The sequence below is a fragment of the Topomyia yanbarensis genome, chromosome 3 (genome assembly GCF_030247195.1).
Source record: "Topomyia yanbarensis strain Yona2022 chromosome 3, ASM3024719v1, whole genome shotgun sequence".
Lineage (NCBI taxonomy): Eukaryota > Metazoa > Arthropoda > Insecta > Diptera > Culicidae > Topomyia > Topomyia yanbarensis.
The window spans coordinates 119643423-119671422 of record NC_080672.1 but is presented as its reverse complement, the minus strand read 5'-3'; the positions used below and the strand labels follow the sequence as shown (position 1 = coordinate 119671422).

The following is a 28000-nucleotide window of genomic DNA, read 5'->3' as shown; positions in this document are numbered from 1 at the left end:
TCAGTTTTATGTCTGATAGACTTTTATTCGAAGCGGTGTACTTTTACAAGATATCTATTACATTGTTTATTTTCCCTATCATATATAATTACACTTGGTTGCTGTTCACTTTGGTAAAATAATACATCATTTGATCACGTTACATAATTTCATTCTGGTTTAGATCTATCTTACATTCGGTTAATAGAGTTACTATCTGATTTTCATAAGTTGTTTCCTCAGTGGATTTTTTTAATTACTTGAGTAATAGCTTCACAATCGTTGAACGACGCAAACAATGGGATGATAAATCTACCCAGAAACAGTACTAAGTTCATTTAGTATAAGGGATTGGTACCGAAACTGTTAGATTTGATGAAGCTGCGATTGATATTTTTTTGCGCTCGGATATTTGAGATAATGGTAAAATTAAACGAATGAGTATTCCATTATTGAGTGATGTGGGATAACTGTGTAGTAGGATCTATCCAACTGGTTAGTTGTTTATCGAATGCCATGGTCACTCAACAGTTGATTAGTTTAAAGGAAGATTTTTCGAAACTGTTCACTATGTTCACATGTATCTGGAAACACTACACATGACAACACATATTCATATCCGATTGACGATACGATTTTTATTTGAAACAAGAAGGCATCAACGCCGAGAGACCGTTGCAGTCCATTCTGATGTTGTCACAATTTTACTCACTGCATTTCACATTATCATTTCTCAAAATCCGTTCCATTCATTCTGCAACATTTTTTGTTAAAACCATGCCAAAGAGTTTATTACCATTAGAATTTGTATTATAAAATTTGTGTAAATAGTTCATAACATCAACAATTATTATACTACTGCGCATCTCCGCTAATATGTTAGTAGTTTCTTCAGGGCTATTTTGTAGTTTTTTTAATTATTCCGCTGTAATTGTTTTCAGCTATTGTTACTAATTTGAATGGGGGTATTCATAGCTACTATCAATCTATTGCATTGTAAATCTGACTAAGTTAGCTGTTTTGTATTATGCAGTGGTCGCAGTAACTCAGATGTTTTCAATGAAAAATACTACTTATGACACCTAAAATTATTGGAAAAATAATAAAACTTGACAACTTAAAAAGATAGACGTCAGTCTATTCTTTTTGAAAAAGAGCTATCATGTTCAAAAAAATCCTTTAAGCACAGCGTTTAGAAACGACTGCTCCTGTTTATTTCGAAAAAATCCGCACTGTAATTTTGATTATTTTTCATCATTTGGTTGGTATAGTTTCTATTGTTGTCGTCAAACACATTGATGTCATTTTTGTCTGAGTAACCGTAACCCATGCGTAGTGGATCACGTGGAAGCTTTAAGGTTTTGATTTCTAAAATTTACTGATAACAAAGCGTAGCTCAACGACTATTTTCTTATTGTTCTTTGTTTTATGTGCCTGTGTGTAATTGATTGCATTGATGGTATAGCTGGTTGCGCTAGTTAGTAGTATTCTATTCAAAAAAGTAACATTTATGGAATATGTCTTTTCTTCAGGCATACTAATATAGTAACTTAGGGTGCACACTTTCAATTGGTAAATGTTTTCGTTGTACAGTCAAATACTCTGCACATCAGTTCATCGCCCGTCTCTTATACAGCAAGCATTGTAAATAAAATCGTGGAGTTAAATTTTGCAACAAATGGCCCTAACTATACTAAGCATGTTCAGTTGTTCATTTATCACGTATTTGCTGGTGTACGAATTTAACTTAAATTGTAACATAATGTTTATTCATACAGATCATTGCTCAAATTTGTGGTGAAGTGGTCGGAATGTCGTGCCGTTTATCCACGCGTGTCGTACTTTAATCTACAGCCAGTGCGCATGTTTCATGATCCAGATGACCGATACACTCGATCGACGGATGATGACCAGAGTCCCACATCCCTGGCCCACATCGTTTACACAGCCCGGATAGGGTACAGGGAATCTTCGGGAATAGACGAAATTGGTACAGTAAACCACGTGCTTTGCGGAGTATCAATTGTCCATCCATGTACATAGCTGAAAAAGCCAGATATTGTCAGTAAGTGGTGGAAGTTCGCTGGTGACAAACTAACCTAGTGAACTGAAGTGCAGCAGCATCTCGTCTGTTCGCAGGTCTTGAGCAATAACATCATCAGCGTAAACCGCTACAATAGCCAGGCAGAGAAATAGGTGAAAATAGTCAGTCAAGTAGTTGGACCAGCACGCTTCCCACATGCGAATAGCAACCGCTTCGGTAAACTCTCGTTTAAAGCACCTAAAATTGATTCTATTTAACAATGTTCACCAGTAATTAACAGAAAACACTCACAATAGAATCCAGCGGTGGCAAAACAACAATTCCATGGCATCGGTGTGCTTCTGTAGGTGCTTGTAGAAGCTAGGAACCATCAGTCGTATCAATTCCCTCAGGTAGCACTGGAAAAAAACAAAATAAATGGTCAGATGTTGTCGATCGTTACTTCTCTTATAACGGCAATAAAGTACAATCCCCTTTGAACGCAATCGCGGGAGTTCGTGCGTGCATGTGTGTTGTGGAGAACAGAAAAAAAATTTCAAAAGCGCCCTGAGTGGTTAACGCACCCAACTGGAGACTGGGAGATCGCAGATTCGATTCCTGCTTGAGGACATTTCTTTTCTCGGTGTTTCCAATAAAAAAGGTGAATTTTCACCGTTTCTTCATTCTCACCGTTCTGGTCATTCTTTCTCTGTCTGTTTTCCAGTGGACACGTACATGAAAATCCTTAAGAAAGGAAAGAACAAAAACACACATCAAAACAAAGGAATGCACCCTGAGCCGAAAAAAATACAAAAAACAACAATTCAAGGAGCGGGTTTGCTCAGCCTCCTGACCCGCTAACACAACTACTCTTGCACGGAACCTGATTCCTCTCCGGCACAACCTTACGGCATTGATTCGGGGAGAGGTTTTTAGGTGTACAGCACACACTGCAATCCAACTACTTAGTAATTTGTTCTTTCAGTAGGGCTACAGAACACCTTGACACACTATCAGTTTTCGACCATTTGCACAACGTGGCAAATTCTGTATGGTAGTAGGAAAGCCAGCTGTAAGTCGAGAATTAGTTCTCTTTCCCTACAAGGACAATCTGGGCGACAAACTTAAGAATGTCTATACTGAACCCTTCGGCTCCCTTGTGCCATTTAGTACCAGTTCCTCATTGAGCTCCGGGCTTATTCGCGAATTACTCGGTCTAGTCCCCGACGATGGACCTCGCCTACTCCGACGGAGAGTTCCCCACGAAGTTCTCCCGAAACCGAGCCAACCAGCCAGATATCGAGGTCAGTTCGGTGATTCCGGTGGAGCAAGGCGTTCGGTTCGCTGGTGTCCTGACGACTCTGAATTCTTAGGTGAAAGAAGCTCTCCTGATACCGATTCTTCTTTAGTTTCAGCACAACAGCTTCTTCAGCTCTTTGACATTGGACCTAGCCTACTCCGACGGAGAGTTCCCGGGTGCCGTGGTCGGTCCGGGGCTGGGCATCCGGTTTGCTGGCGTCTCGACTGCTTCTAGCCGGCGCTCCGATGGTGATTCCTCTCCTAAAATCGTTGCTCGCTTTTCACCACGCCATTTCCGCAGTAAGTCGGTCATGATCTGCGTCACCACTCTATCGACCGCGATCCACGTGTTTACATCGTTTGTCATTCTGGTTTTTTATAGTAAGGTAGTGTACACCTGTGTTTACCTGTAGTGTATTGGCACTGTGTGGGACTTACGACTCACGTTCGTGCCTAACCACTAAAACAATCCTTACTTTTCACGCCCTTCTTCCCCACGGAACTACGACAAGGTTTTACTTCGTGGGGGGAGGGGCGTTGTGCTTTCGTCGCACCTCTTTCTTCTGCTCTATCTCGAAGCCTCACTTGGTTCATGGAATGGCTTGACCTATGAGCTTTGATTTAACTCTTGATTCTTCTCTTACTTCTTGTCTCCATCTATTACATCGCCGTTTAGCTCTCGTCCCCGTGAGCTGTTTAGGTGCTGATTCTTTCAGCCATTTAGCTCATGTTTCCGTGAGTCATTCAGCTCCCGGCCTTATCACGATCTACTTGAATAGTTCCCAACGGTGAACTCACCCTACTCTGACCAATTTTTCGGCGTTTTCAGCTCGCTTTAGTAACGCCATCTGTTCGCAGTCGGCTGCTGCTACGGCGGATTTGATGTTAATCATTAAATCCTTGATCTTTCCGTGCACGTTGCCCTTGCTTTTCACGAATTCGTATGAGTTCTTCGATTTTTTGCCTCAACTTCATCACTTTAGGTAACCCAGACTACTGGTCTTCTTGGGTACTGCATGGCTCCGGCGTGTGCACCTGAGATCCTAGCTTTGCTTGGCGTCCAGTTGGTTTATCGCCGCTTGTGCTCGGTATGACCTCGCTGGTCTGCTCTCGCTGCTGCTGCGGTTGGACTAGTTAGTTATGCTGACCTTGCTAGCCCACCTTTAGCGAACGGGTTCACCACACTTGCTCCGTTTGGGATGAGCCGATAGGTCCACTGTCCCTTCTCCGTATTGTTCCCCATTTCTGCTGCCCCCTCTTCATCGAATCGATTCTCACCATCTTGCCTACGTTTCCGATGTTTCTCTGATTGTAGCACTCGATATCCTCCGCCAGGGTGATGCAGATGGGGATCTTCCCGGCGATAACGCATACTGTTTCCGACGATATTGTTCAGTACTCGTACGGCCATCAGCCTGAACGTCCTGTTCATCTTTTCGCGATTCCGCATGCTTCTCGGATAGCCGTTTGACATGATCCTCGTTATTGCGTTCGTTTCCGTCGCCGATTTTGCGCAAGCGTAGTCGGCGTGGTTGTTGAAGCTCAACCGATCGTCGATTATCACTCCCAATTGTGCATTCCTTTGTTTTGATGTGTGTCTTTGTTTTTTCCTTTCTTAAGGATTTTTTTATTAACGTGTCCACTGGAAAACAGACGGAGAAAGAATGACCGGAACGGTGAGAATGAAGAAACGGTGAAATTTCACCTTTATATTGGAAACACCGAGAAAAGATATGTCCTCAAGCAGGAATCGAACCTGCGATCTACCAGTCTCTAGTTGGGTGCGTTAACCACTCCGCCATCGAGGAACTGTGATGATGTCATCACAAATTCCCAATAGTATCGTGATCACCGCGGCAGCCTCCAATTCCTCCCACTTGACTTATCGACCCCCAATGTCTCCTATAAGCAGATCGTCACCTCTCCCTCTCATCGTTCGGGCCAAATCTCTCTCGTTATCTATTTTTAGGTCCAGTGGACTGCGCTAAAGGCTTGAGATACTTATTACCACTGTTTGCCCCCTACCTAACTCAGTAGCTGCCAGACTTTGCTTTGACTCCCAATTGCTTCAGTGCACGCTTCGATGCAATTACGTACCCTCCAACGTCGATCTGAATCCGCTGAACCGCTTTGCAGCTGCTGACCAACAACACCTCCATCTTGTGGTGAGCTATCTACAGCTTGACCTCATTCGTCCTGTTCTCGATTGCATCTGTTGTCTCCGTCAGACACCTCCACTTCTTCGCGTGTCTCATCCATCACCGCTGGTGACAAGTCGTCCGAGAAATCCACTATTTTCACATTCCTGGAGAGCCGCAGTGCCAAGACCCCATCGTACATCCCGTTCCAAAGAGTAGGACCGATAAAGGAACACTCGCTGTCACTCGTATTGACTTCTGCCTTTCGTTCGTCTCGTACAGTAGCACTCCGATCTGCAAGTAACTCTTTAAGATCCGGCATAGATAGTCGGGAACCCTTGTTCTGTGCAGCGCTGCCGTGGGCTCCCCAGCTTACTCTGTGAAATGCATTCTTCGGATCTATCGTGACCGTAGCGCAGTATCGATCTGCTCTTCGCATCCGTTTGGATGTCTTCTCCACACTCTCGAGCACTATCAGAATTGCATCCACTGTCGATGCTCATTTGCGGAATCCGAACTGCATCTTGGACAGCCCGCGCTTAGCCGTCGTGCATTTCGTCAACATGTTAAGAATGATTCTTTTCAGGTGTTTTCCGAGTGTATCCAGAAAACATATAGGACTAAACGAGGCCGGATCACCCGGTGGCTTTCCTGGGTTTTGCAGCAATACCAGCTTCTGTACCTTCCACATTTCGGAAAAGTTGCCTTCATCTAGACACTTCTGCTGCGCCATCCTGAACATGTCCGGGTATGCCAGGATCGCGCCTCACAGTCTGTATTTGCTACTTCTTCTTCGCCGTACGGTCCGCCGTATCGTGCTTCGGGAAGAAACCCCCAATGATTATCTTCAGCTTATCCAGGTTCATTTTGGCTAGCGTCAACGGGCATCATTGAGATATCTGACGTTTAAAATACTCACGCTGATATCTCACATTTTTATGCTACCGCCCTCCCCTCAAGCCCAGAAGCGATTTGTTTTCCTCCCAATTCGCCGTGCAATCGATTTGTTTTCCTCCCAATTCAAACGTCAAAACGGCACAATACCAACGCAGCTGGATAAGTCTATGGCACGGTACGCGTCGCCCCAGGGGTCGAAGCATGACTAACGCATAAAATAGGATTTTGTGAAAGTGTTACTTACCAAATTTCGATCAATATCATTATCGGTAGGCGTACACACAAATATAGCACGCTGCATAAGGCCAACGAAGCACCAGAACGTCTCCGATTCGCTTTTAATTTCGCACAGCACTGGCGCCAATAAGTCGCTCATTCCTTGTGTGTACCTGACGGTGAGATTCGCATTAACTGATTGCGTTATGATCACATTAAAGCCGTTTTTGCTTAAGCCAGGTTCTATCCCCAATTGCTGTCAAGATGTTGAACCTAGTGTTGAACTGATAGCGATCGGGCTTAAAACATGACTCAATTCGGGGAAAGGCAAAAACGTCATAAGTGAAATGATTTCGAGCACTTACGACATTCCCGGATTATAGAAAGCATAATTTAGTAGAATATTTTTCATAGTGTCGATGTTAGGATTGTCTTCCCCGGCGAAGAACGGATTACCGCGGTCCGTACGGATAACGTCCTTCTCGATGACACACTGAACCGAACGCCAGAACTGTGCCTGAACCTCGGGGGACATCGAGTACAGTCGCCGTCTCGTGATCTCCTCGTACTCTTGGCGACGAATTTCCGTCAGAGCCGCCCGATCTTCGAAGGTAGAATTTGTGCTGTAACAGTGCAGTAAAAAGGGCCACACTGTTTTACGCAAGCTTTTCTCCAATCCACCGAAAAAGACACACTTGCGCAGCTGGAGATCGTCCTCAATCTGTCCCTTCTCGTTCAGAAGTGTTCCATAGAAGTAGTCCGTTGTTATCTTGCTGACTTTGCCCTCCTCTGGATGTAGCTCGGATTGTCGTACCTCTGGGCGACACACCATAAACTGGCGATAGGGAAGGTTCGGTTCATCCTGACCTGTCAAAATAAATGTGAGATTTTAACGTTTAATTTTCAAACAATTGGAAGAAAATACCTGGCGCTAGCTTGATGTTGTGCAGAAGGCAGTGCCACTGATGCAGCACTTGTGCTAGATGATCCAATCCTCCGTGATGAAAGTGAAGGATCTTGTACTGTGACTCGCGCGAAGCAATTACTAATTGACCAGAGGTACAATTTTCATCGTTGAAGAATAAACGCAAGGCTCGCATTTGGCTTAGGTCGACCGAGAATCTAGAATCAAGCAATGTTTTTGAATTGTTGAAATGGTACAAAATAGCAAAAGATGTGTGATACCTTCTACATTTGAGCTGTGTCTTCCTGCTTACAATCGGCGAGGCGGACGCACTTTCCGGAAAGGACAAGTTATGTTTGTAGGCCAACAATTCGGGGGACATCCAATTGGGATTGTTCTCTTCATTGGATGAGATTGATAGTGATCGCATAAATCGTTCATTTTGCGATAGTGCCGCTTCTGGTGGCGATATGTCCACGTTCTGTATGTGCGGACTTGCAATTGTAATGTTGACCGATGTGAGCGACGTTTGAGTCGGTAGAACTTTTGCCATGCTGTTAGCTTTCGTTTCTTCCGTTTCAATCAGCGGTTGTAGTTCAGTTTTCAATTCCTGTTCTTCAGCTGTTTCCTCCGTTGCACTTGTCGACATGTGCGTTTCCGAAGTCATAATACCTTCGTCTTCCTCGTCGTCGTGAACATCTTCACGACTATACTCGGTACTGTTGCACAGACTGGCCTTATCTGAGCTAGAACTTATACTGATAGTCTCGGAGTAGTCGGAACAGTTCATCGATTTAGAGTCAGTAGAATTTTGCGCGATGGTCTCATTGTACGGTTCCAGGAATGGGTTTGTGTTGGCAATTCTTAAAGCTACCGCGAAAGGGTTTTCACCATTTTTCTCCACTTTTTGATTCACAGCATCACTTTTGGAGACGTTAGACTGGTTAGAGCTAGATTTTGGATTTTGCGATTGTTGTAACTTCTGCTGTTCCTGCTGGTGCTGTTTCAGTTTATTTTCGCTCAAATTGCTAGTTCGAAAGAACGCGATATTTTCCACCGTCGAAGGACATTTTCTTAAAGTTGAGTTGGGGATCCACGTAAGAAACAAGGTTGGTCGTTTGGCATTGTTATACTGATCGATAAAGGTCTTGGTGGTGACCGTCAAATAGCCCGGGTAGTGCAGAACGTCTGATTCCTGGCGAACGACGGCAGGTGGGTGGACACAAATATTGTTCTTGCAGAACAGGACTTCGTTATCTTCGTATACCATCTCGTTGCTCTCTTCGCTGTCTTCGTCGCTACCAAGAATATAACTGGACGCTCGTTTCAGGATGCTCACAATGGGCATTTTGAGCACTAGGCTGAGGTAAAAGAAGAGAAAACAAATGGTCCAGTAAAAAAGGGTTTCGAAAAGTAAAAAATTAACTAAACAGCTTTCATGGATGCCATCTATATGGGTCATTCCGCGTGAAGTGCTCAAGGCACGTGTAATCGAACTTCACGGATTTGAACCAATTTTTGAGGAATTATTCATCTAGGGTGAATATATCAAAACCCAAATTATTGTGCCAATTGTACCACCCCTCGGGCCATGGGTTTGGGGTTTTGACAAATTGGTAAAAGCTTTAATTTCTTTTGATTATATCTTCGGTTCTATTTACTCTTAAATCAAACCGCAAGTTGCTTTTTGAAGGAAACTGTTTAAGGAGTCTAGAAAAAATATTAGTTGTGATTTTACCAGTTAAAAAATTTAAGTTCATTTTTCTCGCAATACATATATTCAAATTTTGAAAATTTTAATTCCATCGTGTTCTTCAGACAATTTTACATAAAAACACTTATAATCTCAATATGATTTGAGCTTATCCTGAGATTTATGGCAAGCGTACGACAAAAATTCAACTTTAGTATACTGAGTTCACACATAATTTATCGTGAAGTATACGAGAAATGACGTTTTGGGTTTATTTTATTTGTCGTTAAAGAATGGAGATTTATATGGTAAAATGCGATCTATGTAACTTGGGATTAGCTCAAATTATATTGAGATTAGAAGTGATTATGTAAAACTGTCTGAGGAACACGATGAAATTGGAATTTTCAAAATTAAATTATCTGTTTTGCGAGAAAATGAACTTTTAATTTTTACCTGTAAAAATAGCATAGTGGGCAGCACTGCCGCTAAAAACTAATATTTTTCTGGACTCCTTGAAGAATTTCCTTCTAAAAACATATTACGGTTTGATTTTGGAGTAAATAGAACCGGGATATAATGAAAAGAAAATTAGCAGCAATTGGACCGAGGGGTGATTCAATTGATGCAAAAATTTAGATTTCTATATATTGGCCATACATAAATAACACGGTGCTACAAAATAAAAAAAATGAATGTGCTTTCAAAGTGTACTGTTAAAAGTTGTAGATCTCACCAAATACAACACAAACCCACGTTTGATCAATTTAATATACCCTCAAAATCTTGATTTATAGCAAAATCAAACATTGTTTAGGATTTTCAGAACGAAAATTTCTACGCGGTCATTTTTTAACAGATTTTAAATTCTCTAAATGTTTTTGTAAAGAAGAAGAAATGACTTTTCCAACGGTATGCTATGTTATGTACTTTTGTTAAAATTACTATGCAGTTTTGGGACAACAATATTTTGCGATTTTTTCATTAACCTTCCGGCAGTCGCGCTAGTGCACTGAGTGCACGCTGCTCTGAAAATCTAGCGAAATCGTCTTAGGACACCAGCGGCTGCTCGTTCAGTGGGCCATAAGCGCGACTTCCGGAGGGTTAAAAATATCAAAAAAAAATTATATTTAATTCCGCATCTAACGACATATTTATGATCAAAATCGGTTGAAAAATGGCAGAGTTATTAATTTTTTTAGAAATTAGAAACTTGCTCGCATGAACTTTTAAGGGGACAGTGTCATATGAAATTAAAAAAATAGATTTTTTTTGCTCGTTTACGTATACATTCAAAAGTATGTGTGTGAACCTTGAGCTTGAAATTGTGAAAAATAACGGAAGAAATAATTATAGCATCTGATAGTGCGAGACAATGCCACACTAACCCCTTAAGAATTCATGCCAATCTATATTAGGTCTCTTCAAAAGTACAAAATCACTGTAGCACCGTGTAATTCCATTTCATGTTTCCATCTTCGCGCGGAATGACCCATATGCATATACCATTAAACATCAATCTCACGGTTGATCGCAACGCCAAATTCAAGAGCCAAACACCTTAAATTTGGAAAAGTTTTGCTCTTTATCGTTATAGTAAATTTACCAATAAATTTTTGATAAACAGTTAATACATTACTGATTAAAGTCACAAAAAGAGTTCCGTGAATCACGTAGATGGCCAAGGCTTCTGTCTGTCACGTTACATTTTTACGCATATTTCATATTCTATCCCAACTGCACATTATTAAGGTCACTAAACCGCACATTTTTTCTACAGAAAGTTATTTTCTATCATGAACGGTTTTCTTGTTATTGTCCTTTTAATACGTCTGTCACGTTACACAATTTTCGCAGTGAGTTTGGAGGTTGCCGTCTAAATTGAAAAAGTCTGTTCCGTTGGCCCCCAAATTTGCATGCACACAGTTTTAAGTTGAAGCTTTGAAAACAAGGAAGAGTTTGAAATATAGTTCCTTGATCTGGGAACTGAGTATTAACGGGAAATTTCATGTTTATTTAGAAAAAAAACATATTGGTTTTGATAAACAAACTTGAATAACTTTTGAAAAGGTCGTAATTTCACGACGTAATATATTATATCGAAAAAAATCTAAAATAACTTGAAAACATCTGCAATTTTTCAGAGAATTTTGAATTGAAAATCCATTTTAAAATACATTCTATAACTAAATTATTTAAAGAAAAAATTAAATTAAAATAAAAAAATTAAAATTTAAAAATTATTTTTTTTAAATATGTTATTATATTTTAAACATTTTTTATTTGCAATTAAATTTTAAACGTGCTATGTTTTTGCGTTTGGTATCTGTGAGTTATTTATTAAAAAGGCGTATTTTCACTACTAAATATTTTTGTTGAAGAAAAAAATCAAAATATTTCGGAAATTTTTTCTTAAAAGCATACTAAGAAATTTAGAAGCATACTTTAAGTTAAAAATGCTTCCTTACTAATAACTTCCTAATAATGTAATTGTAGTTCCTTCAGTTTTTAGGTTTTCGTTAACAAAAAAATCACTGTTTCTTTGGTAATTGCATTTTTTAACATTTTTTTGTTTTCTTATTGAAAAATTTCACCAAAAAATATTCACAAGGAAGAATTGATTCCCTAGAACTCGCTATCATATAGTTTTGCTGCACCAATGGCGATTTTCGAACAATGTATTTTGAAAGTAGTGCATTCAGATTTGATACCCCTTTTTTAAATATTTCTCTTGAATAAAAATTGTTTGTTTAATAATGCAAAATACTTAGTCTCCTATAAAGATGAAACGTAAAAGGTTTCATCAGAATCGAAGATGGTCACCATTTTTGACGTAATTGAATCAAACTTGATGGAATTGCTTCACAGCAAAAAACATCTGTCACGTTACATAAGATCAACTGTGTTTTCTCAAAAATGAATAAAACTTTAAGGTTTACACAATACAATTTCAAAAAGTAGACTCAAAGTAGTAATAAAAATATAGGTTAGACATTGTATGCATGCTTTTAGTGTGGTCCACAAAACTTTTTCGAATTTTTGATCTGTCATGTTACAAGTTATATTTTTTTCTGGGCTCACCATTCATATTTTTTAATATAAGAGGTTATATACGGAAAACAAACACTTTGACGCAAAATTCGATAAAAAAATTTCGCCTGTGGTTGCCATTTTCGGAGCCTTGACCAGATGTGTTTTCGTACTACGATAGTCGAAATCGGGTTAGTTTTGCCCCTAAAATACCAATGAACCAATACGGTCTCGTTTTAATATGTGAAAAACAGAAATACTCATTGTTTAATATCTCCGCCGTTCGCGAACGGACTGATAATCTATAGCTTGTTAGAAAGATATTTCTATTAGCTTTCTAATTTTTTACATAATAAGCCTATATAGGTGTATCTGTACTGCTGTTTGTATTTGAAACACAGTGCTAAGCGTGTTTTAAATTAAGCAACAAATAGAAGAGGGTGGTGTATACCAATTTTAATTTTCTAACAAAATTGCTGTATTAACATCGTGTCCCTTGGATGGCAAGTACGTTTTGGTTCAGTGAGACATAGTTTCCTATCATTCAATTCTGAAAAATCTTCTTTGTTAATATGGATTCAGTTCCTCCAGAAATTATAATACAAAACACTATACTGTGAATGTAATTGTTTCAATACTAGTTCCATATCTATACGAAATATAACTCTGTAGAAGATGCACTAACTTCATCCAAATGGAACCCTGTTTTGGTTTAAAATTGTCAAAATGAGCACGGTATTAACACTATAGTTCATTATAGCTTCTTCATCACAGTCCCGAATACCCAGCTTTTTACGTGCCATAATGGCGGTCTAAATCGTTTTGTTCGTGATACGTTTAATTGTCATTTTTTGACAATAATCGTTTACGCCAACTTGACAATAACGCCCATTTGAGGATGTCGGGCGTTCATTGAATAAACATCCAACGCATTGGACTAACGTAGGATGACTTCCTCTTACTGGACGCTTGACGTAAACGATTATTGTCAAAAAAGGGCAATTAAGCGCATTACGAACTAAACAATGTAATCGCCATTATGGCATGTAAAAAGCTGGTTAGACGGATCAGCCCAATAATGTCATTTTTTCATTTGATCTACTAATAGCAAATAGAGCATTGTGTTGTACTTTATTTTAAAATTGTGTTACTGTTAAAAAGGACTAGCAATAAATTAGGGGAACTGTGAGTAAGACGGACAAGTGTGGTAGGACGGACACATGGTTATTTTAGGGATTTAACATTAAAACTTAAATTGTATTGTATGTGGACCCTATCATTATGGGTTACCTTGAATTATGAAACACTCAGTAGGCCTTGAGTACTGCTAAATGTGTACAATTTAAGCAAATATTGATAATCAGTAGTGCAGCTTCGTGCGGATGTAATTCTCAAGTTTCCAATTTTAAGGTTAATCGAGGAAAAATCAATTTTTTCGAGTGTGTTTTCCTTTATTTCGATAAAGTAATTCTTAAGTGACATCTTTGTAGAAAATAAAATTTAAGTTGATTTATGCGTGAATAATTGCAAACGTTAAAAAAAAATATGTAGGGGACCTTGGGGAGACTTGACCAGGTTTTCAGATAAGCCTGCAAAAATCTCTAAAAAAATTCAATCCTTCAAAAGTTGAGATATAATGTGCAAAGGTATTTAGCGTGTTCATGATTTTTGCAGAATTTTTAATTCATTTTTTCAAAAGTTATGAAGTTTTTCTGTGAACGTTTTTTTTTGGTCAGGTCTCCCCACTGTGGGGAGACTTGACCAAGGCCTGGGGAGACTTGACCAAGAGAAATTTGAACAAAAAATAATGACATAAAATATATTGTAATCATTTTTTCCATTTAGTCGAGATTCTTAGGTAGCAGTAAAAAATATAAAATGGTTGCATTTCATAAATTTTGATTTTTTGAATGCATTTAATTTTAAGGATTAACTGTATTGCTTCCATGGCGTGTTCCCATGTCACGAAATCAGCTATATTACTGCTAACTTTGTTTACTCGTACTAAAAGATATAGACTGATGGTTGAGGTGGGATTTTTTTTGTGTCGTGATTAACACTAACAGTAGGTGCCACAGCATAGTAAATATCAGAAATTTTTTGCTACTTGGTCAAGCCTTCTCATAAAATCTTGGTCAAGTCTCCCCAACATTAGTCATTGCGTTCAATGTCGTGCAAATTTTAGTAATAACTTTTCCAATGTTCCGATTTATGTAAAATCATTTCACTACATCATAAGGAATAATATGATATATGAGTGCTTTAAAAGCAATCATTAGTCGAGTAGATATGTCTATACAAAGTTTGATAATCATCATCATACAATCATTAGTCGAGTAGATATGTCCCTAAAAAGTTTGATAATCATCATCATACATCATTTAACGCAAATTTATTAGTTACGGAATATTTTCTATAAGGAAAGGATTTTTAATTCCATACTTTAAAAAATTACCTTAAGGGATCGGAACAACTATAAAAATATTTATGAAGAATTTCTAAGAACCTAATAGAACACGTCATAGTCAATAATAGAATTCTGCACTTGGTCAAGTCTCCCCATGTTCCCCTATTTCTTCGTTTTCTAGCTCTTTAAAAATGATAATTACTGATTTTTGTAACGTAATCCTTCTGTACACTCGAAAGCCAACATATGGAGCTACAACATACAGTATTACATGTTGACAAAACATGCTCTTACTATGTTATATTTCAGCATTCCTTAACATGCCCGTCTTACCCCGGTTCACCTATGTATTAAGGGGGAGGATGTACATATAGGAAACTGTAAAATATGGGAGCAGCAGGGTAAGCTGGAGCGTGACATAGCATGATTTACTGAACACTAAATAGTCTCCTGCCGTGAGATGAGTCGATAGTGTTGCAGGCATTGCATTTATCACTCGCATCCAGATAAATTGCTAGTTCGGCAATACAAACTCACATTTTCTCACGAAAATTTATTGGTACTCACACAACTTCTCCGGAAAATACAACGCGTTATTTCTCCGGATAAATAGAACCGCAGGAGAATGAGTGAATGAGTTTATCACGGTATCCTTTTTGCGCTCGCTGTGCGAAGGAAAAAATCAGATAAATTTTATCGGAACAATTATTCTCACACTATTTGTGGAGACGGAGAATTTTGCGACTCATTTTATCTTGGAAAAGTTTGACATCGAATAAGTCTTTTCTTGTGTGAGTGAGTGAGAATTGCAATGCATAGACTAAAATTCATTCGCGGTTTTGAAAAATGCTACATTTTTAACGCTAGACTGCCTAAAATTATGTTTTATGTCAAAAAATTTAAGTAGTGCGTTTATATGATTAGAAAAACGAAAAATATATTGCCGGTTTACGAAAGCTATGGGTTTTTCAGTTAAACCTCAAAACATGTAACCCGCCAAAGGCGGGATTGTGCTGCTGGGCGAAAACAAAATTTTTTTTTCTCGCTAAAACGTTTGAGATGGCTTTTTTCTGGGTTGAACGTCGCGGAAACAGGCCTGTTTTGTGTGCACACACACCTATGGATGTCTGTGTATCTGATTTCCAGTATATTGGATCGAGGCAGACGCCAAGTTTATCGTATTCTCATGTCGAAATGGAAAGATAATAATTCAGGAATATTAATCCACAATTGCTGGTTCGATAAACCGGATTCTAGAATTCCCGCAGTCAGTTTTAGTGTGTCCACAAAAAACGTAAATGACTACAAAGGTAACTGCATTGTTCGTTGATCGTCGCATTAATTTAATTTCAGGTGACATGACTGTAAAGAAGAGTTAGGACACTTGATCCTTGAAGATTTTTGATTCCTTAGTCATATCTCATAATCTATACACAAAAAGTTATCACAATATAAAAAGAAAATGAAATCTTTGACCGTTTATGATGTTTAAAAAACAAAACTAATGTATTACATTTGGTTTGAAAATGTTGTATAATATTTTGGAAAATATGTGTTTAAATACATCTCGAAGATCTTTTCACAAATTTTTTGAAAAGTTGTGTGAGATCGTCGAACTAATTATATATGAGTTTTTTCAAGTACGATTATTTTCAAGGGCTTGTGAGCTTGAGCTTGTGCGACCACCCCTGGCTACTATTCCGTTATCGATCTGGACTACATGAACTTGCACAGGGAATCAGTAGATATTTATGCTTGGGAGTAGCGAAACATCATTCAATGTGCAACTCGTGGTAATCCTAAAATGTTTATTGATCAATACCGGCGCCGGCCAGGCTTGATCGCAGAAGAAAAGGGAGGGAATGTTAGTCCGATACTTGCTTTTACTAGAGGCCGTATATACACCCAAAACGTACCCGGTAAGATTCGCTTACATTATTGCAATAAATGCGTGCGAAAATTGCAAGCGTTCTGGTAATGTGCAAAAATTGCAAGAAGCTTCCTTGCATGTAATGCAAGAAACAGAAAAAACGAGTTTTGCCTATGTATTAGCGATGTATGTGTATTGGTGACCAATATGCGTTAGATAAAAAAGATAGCTGGTATTGAAAAACGAACACTGCACGAACAGATCACTAATCAATACCTTATCCATCCAACTATGCTATCAGATAATTATAAGTGGATAAAAGTCATATATAAACATTTGGATGAATTCACGATTAATGAAAAAAGTAAAGCACGCACCCAAATTTGAACTCGGGCCATTGAATATCGTAGCACAGACTATAGGCACTGATCTATTCTTACACATAAAAGTTGAGCGTTAAAACTCGTACAATCAGCACATTCGGAATTCGATGCTGCCTCGTGTGTAATGAATAAGCCACAATATTGCGTTTGAGGATGTTGGTGAGAAATGAATAAAAAGCAGACGGTAAATAAAAACTCGGCGTGCGTTGCCATACAAACCGGCATAGGCACGTGAATGTGGTGGCAATCCTGTGACAGTGTGTTGAAGAAACGCATGTAGATATAGCAAGAGATGAAGTGTTTTATATGCTTGCAAACATTGCAAGCGGCTTTAACTGCAAAATTGCAAGCGATGCGAACATTATTTGCAAGTGATTGTCGCTTACAATTATTGCAAGAGGTTTTTGTTTTGGGTGAACAAACTGTTTACTGAGAATTCAACAAACATGATTGTTTCCCGGATGCGCAGCTGTTGGACGTACCTTTGGAATTGGTTTTAATTATCTATTAAGATTAAAATTATTATAACACCACTATCGTTTATTGCATGCAGTTTTTAGGTTATAAATTCTTTTGAGCTCTGCATCACAAGAAAATAGATTCAAAGGAAGTGGAATATAGCGAAGCAGGTTATATGGACCAGATTGGCTTTTCTAAATATCACCCAATAGTTGTTCTACTAGGATGCAAATAAAATTACTACAGATGAATGCAGTATCGTTTTAATGAATTAACAATATGTTTTTTTAATTATGAAAATCATGATAAGATCTTATGTAGGGGGGAGGGGGAGTTCGTCAAAATCTTACGAATTCTTATCTGGGGGGAGGGGGTGGTTGGAATGTTCTAAAAATGCCTTACGTAATTAGTGTACGGTCCCTTAATTGCTGCCGATGGGGATTAGAATCGAGTTATATAAGGTTTAACACAAACTAAACAGCTATAGGGGAGACCGGGGCTAGTTGGCGGTTGGGGTAAGTTGGCGGAATCCCTTTTTCTCCGTTTCTATTAGACATATAGCGCTGCCTCTCGTTGTGTACCTCAAGTTATGTGAAACTCATTATCCAATGTGTTTTTGTTGCAAAACATTTTGTTTTGTAGAAGTTGTGGGCGATATTGTGTTTTCGAGCGTTCCAAGTAAATTTTCTAATTTTTAAACACTTTGTGTTATTTAAGGTGATTTTCAATATATCCCAAATGATTAAATTTTTGCTAGTGCTTGAAAAGAGCTTTTAGTATCCGTACAGTTATTACATCTATCCATTAACAAAAGTTACTATTCAAAAAGTTTTTTTTAAAATATGCGGTTGAGGTAAGTTGGCGGTGATTTTTTTTTAAATTCTTTCCAAAGTAAGAAAATCCTTTTCTTGTGTATTTCGTCGATACAGAAAACATTTATTGCGGTCAATTGCCTGAAAATTTGCCTGTGAATATGGAGTGCGCGTCTAAGTCAAAATCCCGGGGTATTGAGACTGAAATATAATAGCAAATGTCGGATAATATACAATTTTCTTGAAAAGACATTCAACACATTCCAAAAGGACCCTTGAAGTAATTGAATCTCCATTTGATTGTATATTTTTCGGCGTATCCACACATACCGCCAACTAAAAATGGAAACAATGCATCAAACATTTTAATAAAATTCAGAGATGTTGCCAACAGTCTGCCCTTTCATGCCACGTGTTTCATTTTGCAAGATCTACCTACATCAAAGCGATAAAAAATGAAAACTGAAAACACTGCCAACTAGCCCCGGTCTCCCCTATTTTATGCTGACTGAATGAATCAAATGCTTTCCCATTGTGCGCACTGAAATGTGCAATCGGTTGTAGAAACAGTCGCCACACGCAGATTAATTTAGCACATTTCAATCAATATTATGTGTTTTGCATTCAATCACTCGTTGTTTATTTCTTCAATCGACAAAATTGTTTTTCTGACGATATTTGATCATTAAAATGACAAGACAGTTTCAAATTAAATAAAAACATTTTTAATTACAACAATTTTGTTTAATTTCAATAAATAATTACAAAAAGGCATGATCATATCGTTACTGAAAAAAATAATTTCATTGCATTCAATAAAGTACTTTATTGTATCCTGACCAATCATATTATTTATTTGATCTAATCCAAAATTTTTATTGAATATGCAAATGTTTTTTATGCGTAAAGGATACATATGTAAAGACACAGAGTGACAATCCCCAAGGTGTTCTACAAAGTTGAAACACTTGGCGCGGTTGCTTTTTAAATTTGAAAATAGTCGGTTCTAGTGTTTGCCGGAGTATGAAAGCACTGATGTTGACAATGCAGCAGACCGAGTGTACCATTCATCGCGCTACTTGCTTCTGAACGCCATCCTATTGATAGGAACGCAACGTGTTGGATGCCCAAATTTGTCGTCCCAGGGCTGGCACAAATTTCTGTATGGCATTACATGGTATCTTGACTATGTTAAAATGTTCAACATATTCCAATTTTCAATGCCATTATGAGATAAATATATAGTATATATCTATCGAAATCGTTTGTTAGAAGAATTTTTGAACTTGATGGTTTCAATCTACACTTGATCAAAGGATTATTGTCTGGTTTTTGTAGTCACAAGTTAGCATAACTTGTTCAATCGGGATTTTGGTGCTTGTCACAATCGTGTTCCGCTATATCACCATAACCAAGCAAAATTTCAAAGTTCTAAAAACTCCATTTTGTGGTGATTTCGAAACCCAGTAACTAAATCAAAAAATCTTCCATAATGGAATCATCGATTTTATATGAAAATTTAGAAATATTTTGTCACCAATTAAGTTCAGATATATTTTTATTCGAATGATTACTAAAAAAATGTTTGGCAATATAATTGGTATATAATAACAATAAATAACAATAATGGATTCAGATCTGAATAACTATCATAACAATCGTCATGAATTATGAGATATGAGCGAAAAAATCAATACGATAAAAAGCTAGCCGTCAAGCCAAGGTCGCAGAAAGAAGTTTAGCGAAATGAACAGTGTCGTTCCCGGTTCTAATCGTTGTATGAAACGCCCACCCACTGCACGGCATTCTACAAGCAAGCCTAAATGCGTGGGCAGGCGAAAATATGATCCAGTTTTGGTTTCATTTTTTTCATCCTTGGCCTCACAAATTCGTGAGAAAGCATTTTTTTGAAAAGTTCATAACATTACACTGTATTATATCCTTGTGCTGTTTACTTAGTCCATGTTTTAATCACTGAAGGTAATGATGTGAAAAGACACAATGATGATGGTAAATCCAAATTTACGTACATATGACATCTTAGAAATATAGAAAAATGCCAGCCTAGCTTTAGTTACCTTATGGTGAGATGACTATTGAGAATATTCCAAAATGTTAAATGTCATCAATATTATCTATGCTGGCGAGTTCATTTTCCAGTAAGCTATGTGATTCACAACAATATTTCTACACGAAAACGAGTTGGAAAAAAACTGGTGGAATCCTTTCTGGCGAGCATCAGAGCAAATCCTTCCCTCATAGGCCTATCCTCAAGGTAGTCTTTTATGTATCCCTAATTTTCATATCAACTTTAACTTTATTTAAACAAAGTTGTTTCTTTGTTTTCCCAGTATCGTGCTTTCTGTTGATTTCCAATTCAAAGAAGGCAATTCGCTTCAATTGATGTAATATGCACTTTTCACTCGTTGATATTGATTAAATTTTGTCTTCACGTTCTTCCTTCGTCATCGGACGGTTCAGCAGCAATTGGGGCTTTACTGATAGTGATAATGGTTCCACCACTGACACTGGAAAGGTACTTCAACGTACCAGACTTGACACTTGCTCGAAAACTACAGTGCGCATGCTTCACCGTGGCAGTTAGTGGGATGTTCAGTATTTGTTTCTTTAAGTTCGAATATCAACACCAAATATTATATTTGTTAACAAAAGTTGTCGAAATGATATTACAAAAATATTTACAGCTGATAACACATAACTAGTTTTCCTAAATTTCAAATTGTTCAAGACGAACAATCCCGAGGACCTTCTCCTAGATTTGGCGGAAAATCAAGCAATATTTTAGTATTTTTTGTGGAAAAACGAAAAGACATACGAACTACTGTTTTTTGTTCTTTTATTCGTTATTTATCGATAATTAGAAATTGATTTATTTTTTTTTCGAAAATTCAAAATGTTGGCTTCAAAATGGCGAATCTGTGCGCGAAGCATCGTCCTACTTCGACAAGTGTAGGGCCTCTCGTTGTTAACCGAAATGAGAAATTCATATAATTTATTAAAATAGATAAAATTTTATATGACTTATACCTAATTTTAAAACATTCAATAAAATAAACCCATTAAATAGACGTTAAAGAAAAAAAGTGAAATTTAAGTCTTTTTTCAGTGATCTCGCTTAAAAATTATAAATAATTATTTTTTTATGTCAATGTTAGGTATAAGTCAGACAAAAAAGTATATACTTCCAAACATTTTTTGAATAAAGGAAATCATATCAATAGAACAAGACATACTCTTGACGCTAGCAGAAAAAATATGATTTAGATAACAACATCATTTCGACTTTTTGAAAAAAATAAACCATTTTCTAATTATCGATAAATAACGAATAGAAGATGAAAAGCATAAGTTCGTATGTCTTTCCTTTTTTCCACAAAAAATTCTCAAATATTGGTTTGATTTCACACTGAATCCAGGAGAAAGTCCCCTTAAATGATTGCCTTAAGGGTGGCGTCTCGTGTAAAGTGCTCAATCCGAAAGTTATTTTGTGTGACGGTTTTGAAGGCAAGGCAAAAAATGATCGTTTGTGTAATGTTAAGATTTATTTATGCATTCATTGTGCACGAAAAAAAAATCCGTCACGCAGAACCACACATGCGAGCGTTCCAAGAGTAGACGTCCAACCATTTTCACGTCGATGAGTGCCCCGGCGAACACGATAACACTCTTGATACAATTGTCTGACACAGGAAAGTCAATAAGGTTTGTAAAGCTTTGACTTGTAATTACTCGAATTACAAAAATAAAAAAAATAGTAAAATGTTCGAGTTCCACAAAATGGCTTCAAAACTAACCAAATCATATACTTCACGTAAAATTCGCTAAATTTTCTTCAAAATAAAAAAAGAGAAAAAAAATGTTTAGTTTTCAGTGGTTCATCGACAGGCTACACATATTGTACATTCTCATAAAAAATGTCAATTCGTTAACCCTTAAAAGCACAAACCATTTTTTTTCAAATTTTTTGAAAATTATCTCACTGCTTTAATACGTTGCTATGATAATTTTGAAATGGTTTTCGCAATGTTGTTTTACGGGGTTATATATATAAAGTTGTAATTCAACAAATCGAAATTTTTGTTATTGAATATTCTGAAAGTACATACTTTTGAAAATATCTGTGCAAAATTTCATCTAGGTCGGAACACTAGATTTTAAATATTGACAAAAAAGGAACCGTGAAAGTCGTTTGCAGCGCGCTGTTTCTTCCACGAATGAAGTTAACACCAAACTTTAAACGCAATTATCTCGGAATGGAGTTTTTTGAAAAGTACCGTTGCGGTGAACGTGATATCTCAAAAACTAATCATCCGATCTTCAAAACCTTTTTTTTATTGTTTGTATTTATTTTCTCGTGTACTTTAACGGTTCCTTTTTTGTCAAAAAAATTTCAATTCTTTGTAATGAATTTTTGTTTAAAATTTTGAACACCACAAAACTAAATTTTTTGGTCAACCTTTTTTTTATGCAAGAAAAAAAATTAATTTAGAAACCGATCCGTTCAAGTACACCGCAATACATTTCTCTTCAATAATCTTTTTAGTTTTCGGATTTCAGTCCAGCGAACCGGCTTGGAGAGCGTTCACCGCAAACCTCTGCCAAATACACGCTTCGGGGGATGGGCCATAAGTCCGACAATCTTGAATATTTTTTTAATTTAACTTGTTTTTTCTATTTTCGATAGTGCTACCAACGAACTGTTTCAAATAAAATTTGCCTAGAACGCTTTTAAAAAATCACGACCTTAGCTCACTTTTTCGCCACAACTTTGTATATAACCCCTTAAAACAACATTGCGCATTTAAGGGTTAATTAGTTTTTGAGTTATCGCGTTCGCCAGTTTGAAAATGCGGTTTCGAGAAGAAAAGCTAATAAGGGGGTGGAAGGTTAAAGGTTTCAGCGTGAAAAACAAACACTTTTTGCGATTTTTTAGAAATTTGGGTGAAGCGAATTGATCAAAGTTTTTGTGCATTATAATGCATCATTTCAATAATATTCTGTAATATTTCTATGCAAAATTTCGACAAGCGACTCGGTGGCGAAGCGAAACACGATTTGCGGTGTTAACTGCCATTCAAAACCAACTTAACCGATTCATTTCAAACTTTGCATGCACATTCCCTAATACCTAACACCTACCTTGAGTTTTCGAGATAATTTTTCAATTAAGGGGTTTAAAATGGCGAGATTTTTCGTGAAAAATAACAATTTTCATTTCAAATGAGGAAAAAAACTCTTAATTGAAAACACTCTCCCATTAATCAAGGAGTATGATCCGTTAAGAAATTTTAAAATAGTTATAATTTTAAAGTAGCAACCCCTTACTGCATACTCCTACCTAATCTTATACAAGCCAAAAAAATTTTTGGCTCTCCTTTCATTTGAGACTAAGTTTGTGCAAATCGGTCCAGTCATCCCTGAGAAACAGAGGTGATATTTTTTCCACATACACACATACCCGCACACATACATACACACCAGGCCGGGATTAGGTTGACGATTTTTAGAGCGATTGCATAACCTTTCTATATGAGAAAGGCAAAATGTCTTATAAATACGAAATCTCGAAAGAAAATTTACCTTTCAGGGACATAGAGAACTATTGAGCTGAGATGAGACTTGAGTTTGGAAAATCAAGCTTTTAATTTTTTTCGTATGTCAAATGTCTTAGAAATGAATGAAGGCCGAGATCTGGAATCTGGGCTTATTTCAAAAAGATATAAAATTCGAAATGATACAAGATTCGACGTTTCATGCATTTTCAAAACATTTGGTATCAGAAATAATGGGTGGGTAATGTTTGTGACGTAACAGGAGTCTCGTGACAACACTTCGGGACGTCAATTAAAATCTAATGATATTCAAATGATTCACTTTTGAATGGGAATTTTTTTTAAATTCGTTTATTTGGCACGGCTCAAGGCGTTAGGTTAGCTTCACGGAGCCGTGGGTCTTTTTATATTTACATGATGTACAAAATAAAAAAAATAAACAATACTACTAATACTACTCTAAGAGTCTATCCGTACGCGCGACTTGCCATTGCGCGCGGAGATCCGTTTTCGTGTCGGTGAAATATTTGCATCCACGTCAACTGTATCAGGGGGTCAATCATACCTCTATCGTCGTCGCACATGTCCGGGTCATCATCGGGGTTACTGCCTTGATGTTCGCGATCAGGTGTTGTTCCTAACTTTTTTCCCTTTTCGGGTCACGAGCGTGAACCCTCCGTCATTGCCAGTAGCTCCCTCATTGATGGTATTAGCTGTTGAGTTTGTGGTACTTGATGCGGCTTTCGCAGTTGTCATTATTGCTTGAACAGCAGCCACAAATTTGGCAACCGTTTGTGGCTCAGGGAATGATATTGGAGACTGAGTGTTGCTATTTCTTTCTGTAGATGAGCTTTTCTTAGCGGTTTCTGGGCAGGGTTGTCCATAATGTGCCGTTTGTTCACAGAACTGGCACGTGTTAATTTGTCCTTGGTATGTATGTATGTATGTATGTATGTATGTATGTATGTATGATGGTATCACCTCCTTCTGTTTTGTACTGCAGGGTAAGATAGGGAATGGGTTGGTCTACCCGCATTCTCACCACAAAACACCATTTGCAATACCTGGAAAGTAGATCCTCTACGTGTCCTCCGTAATGGATTCCACTTCTCCGAAATACGACATGGATCTTTTAATGGCCACTTTGCAAGTACGTGGTGCCAAATCATGTAATTTGACTCCCACGTTTCCGTTATCCATATACACAGGGATCTTGATTTTAGCGGTGTTACAAATCAGCACGTGTTTCAAGTTGTTTTGCGAAATGAATCTTTTCGCCTGGTCGAATTTGTTGAACGTTATCAGCACCGCGTGCCTGGCGTGCTCCAACTGGATGAAGCTGACTTCCGAAAACCGAAGCTACATTTTCACCTTCAGCAAATGTTCACACACCAATACTTGGTCTTATGCAGAAAGACCGGAAGAATCACATTTTGTTGATGAGGCTCAGTCATCTTAATAGATCACCACACAATAATAATAGTAACGGTTCCCTTTGTTCTTCAGAAAATGCACAATAGAAAAAAGCAACTGGCTTGGGTAGCAGCAGAGAGCACACTGGTATTGTGACTGATGCTGATATTGGTTGAAAATAGACTAAAAGAATGGGAAATTTTCAAATTATTCTTTGAGATGATTATGGTGGTTCTGAAAAGAAACTTTGATGTTAGCGTTGGTGTTAATGGGAGCTACGCTGGATTCGGAGATCGTTGGAATAGTTGATGATGCTATATGGGAAGTCCAATTAACCGAACACTGCGAAGACGATATCGGTGAACGTATTAGCCTACTTTGGATACAATTCGAAATTGGTGTTACCCGTGCCACTTTGGAAATTAATTATCTTGAAACATAATTTGACAAATTCCCATTCAAACGTGATTCCGTTGAATATTATTAGATTTGATTAAATGTCCCAAAGTGTAGACACGACACCAGCACCTATACGCTCGGTGTAGTTCCCTTTCTCAGCAGGCGATGGATTCAGCTGACAAGAGACTCGAGATCAGTATGCAACGAGCGGGATTTTGGTTTTTCCTTCACCTACCCTTCTTTGTCACTTCCGTACATAGCAAGCGTGTGTGGTGTAACCAGAATGAATGTAACACAAAAATAATATCGCACTCACATATTCACGCAGACCCCGGCTTTGTGCTTGATTCAGTTCGAAGTCAAAGGGGCTGACCATTCAATGAACTAAATGAACGCTCTGTGCTCGGTTCAGTTTATGTTCAGCACAAAAGGTGCCGGCTATCGAACGAAAACAGTTTACTTCCACTATTAAAGAGGCGAAGCTTCGATCGAAAACTGTTCAATATTTGCGGCTCGGTGCATGAAATTAGCAAGAACTAATCTCGAACGAGCTTCAATTAAATTATTAACAATCTGTTTATCCCGTGTGTGTATGCTAATTTCCACACATCGTCGCTGTTGTGCTATCTTATGACAAGCGCCATTTAGCACATTTCGAGAAAAACGATTTTTAAAGTTTGAGATTGAATATCTTGAAACTTATAAATGGTATAAACAATCCAAAGAAGACAATTGATGCTTCTATCTGTTCTGCATTAATCTCTCAAATATTACGAAGATCGGTTGACTATGTTGCGAGTTTTTACTATGAATGTAAACAAAAGTCGCACTCACACGTGTCATAGGCGTGTATTGATGACAAAATTTGTATGACGTGTCATAATCGTGCATGGAAAATTTTCCATAGAAAAAAAATCATCACGTTTTAACTTTTATTCATATCTTTGGGTTCATATGGTCTATAAACATTCGGTGAAATGCATTTTAAAGGAAATGAGTCAGGGAATCTAGAAAAAAATGGTTATTCTTGATTACAGTGTTTCCAAATATATTTTATTTACAGTTTAAAACTAAAACTGTGTTTTTCTCACAACTCGTATAATTTTCTTTCGAAAATGTTTATGCCATTCTGTTCCTCAGACACGTTCACATATAAAACCGTCTAAAACTTCAATATAACTTGAGCCAATCCCTAGATATAGTGATTTGAAGCAAAAAACTCACAATTTCATATCATGTTTCTAGCTATATCTAAGTAACCAAGTAGAATTTCAAAATTCTGAAAACGCCACTTTGTAGAGATTTCTCAAACAAGTAATGTGGCATATCTAACTCAGTTTACCCCAAAATGGCGTTTGTCATAAGATAGCACAACAGCGACGACATCGGATATAAAAATAATAGTTGGTGAAGGAAAAGATTTTCAAAGCGGAGCTGGCCCAATCCTAAAAATCATTATTTCTTTTGATTTTGATTTGTAGTCTCCGGACATCTGAATAGAAACCGACTGAAATTACAATTCTTTCTGTTCAATGTGTGTGGAACGGTGCATGAAATTAGCGGAACCCAATCACGAACGAGTTTCGGTCGGGTGTTTTAAAACCCCGATTTTTGTTGTGAATGCTACTTTTCAACCATCAGAAATGAAAATAATTGCCTCTACTAGTGACTCGTAACGACACTAGCTAATTCATCCATCAGCCACCTCACAAATATTTCCTTCTCGGTATTGTACAGCCCTTTGCGGAGAAGTTTCGTTCGCTCCAAACAGCTCAATACGAAGGATAATAGATTTGACAATCTTTTACTCTCCGTAGTAAAAAGCCAGATTCTGTGAAAATTTGCTCATGAATAGTTTGAAAAAAAAACGGATTTTTCTAAGCAAAAAACTAAAACAAATGGATAAGCATGGTCGTTCATGAGCAGATCCGCTTCCACGGATTTGGAAACAATAATAAGTATTATGCACTTACATGGTGCATTGGAAAGGGATTTGGATGGATAATATTCTTTATAGAAATTGCAGTACTGTTTTGTTAACACTAAAGATAAGGTAACGCGAATTAGGCAACTTACAAAAATTCATATCGTTTTGTTATCGCAGGATTGAATGTTAAATTCAAATAGAGTCCTCAGGAAGAATGAAACAGATATAATTAGTATAAATATTGATTTTGCATTGGGATTTATGTATATGCAATTGACAACTGCCAGCAAGTCACGAAACAAGCAGATTATTATCTAATCTTTCATAAAATCAGATAGGAATATTATCTGCAGTACCTACCAAACAACCAGATTTATTTCTTTGTACATTCCGACTTTATCGAACGAAATTTATGCCCTACCCTATTGATAATCACCTGATTAATGGCACAGCCGAACTGAGCAAACATTTCCTGGCGTCCAAAAATAATGGTACGCAAAGGACGGAAATCCACTAAATGGGTTCAGTCGGATAACAGTCTTCTACCTGAGCTCTACTTAGTCGATGTCGGTAGTCCG

General features: G+C 37.6%; 1 protein-coding gene across 2 annotated transcripts; it reads right to left on the bottom strand.

Moving 5' to 3' along the window:
* Positions 1 to 27997, bottom strand: LOC131691664 (TBC1 domain family member 16). Of its 2 annotated transcripts, none has more exons than XM_058978236.1 (8): positions 27859 to 27997; positions 7738 to 8817; positions 7478 to 7674; positions 6918 to 7419; positions 6581 to 6725; positions 2315 to 2421; positions 2079 to 2260; positions 1 to 2022 (listed from the first exon to the last, which is right to left on the bottom strand). In XM_058978236.1, the coding sequence occupies exons 2-8, from the start codon at positions 8802 to 8804 to the stop codon at positions 1823 to 1825; spliced, it is 2400 nt and encodes a 799-aa protein (XP_058834219.1). In that variant the 5' UTR covers positions 8805 to 8817; positions 27859 to 27997; the 3' UTR covers positions 1 to 1822. The 2 variants fall into 2 exon arrangements, with proteins under 2 accessions (XP_058834219.1, XP_058834218.1); XM_058978235.1 differs by lacking the exon at positions 27859 to 27997 and adding an exon at positions 20189 to 20628.
* Positions 27998 to 28000: the final 3 nt, after the last annotated feature.

Coding starts and splice junctions, on each gene's coding strand:
- LOC131691664 (XM_058978236.1), bottom strand. CDS start 8,804: ATGCCCATTGTGAGCATCCTGAAACGAGCGTCCAGTTATATTCTTGGT. Junction 2,261..2,314: donor TGCCACCGCTGGATTCTATT/GTGAGTGTTTTC, acceptor AATCAATTTTAG/GTGCTTTAAACGAGAGTTTA. Junction 2,023..2,078: donor GCTGCACTTCAGTTCACTAG/GTTAGTTTGTCA, acceptor TGGCTTTTTCAG/CTATGTACATGGATGGACAA.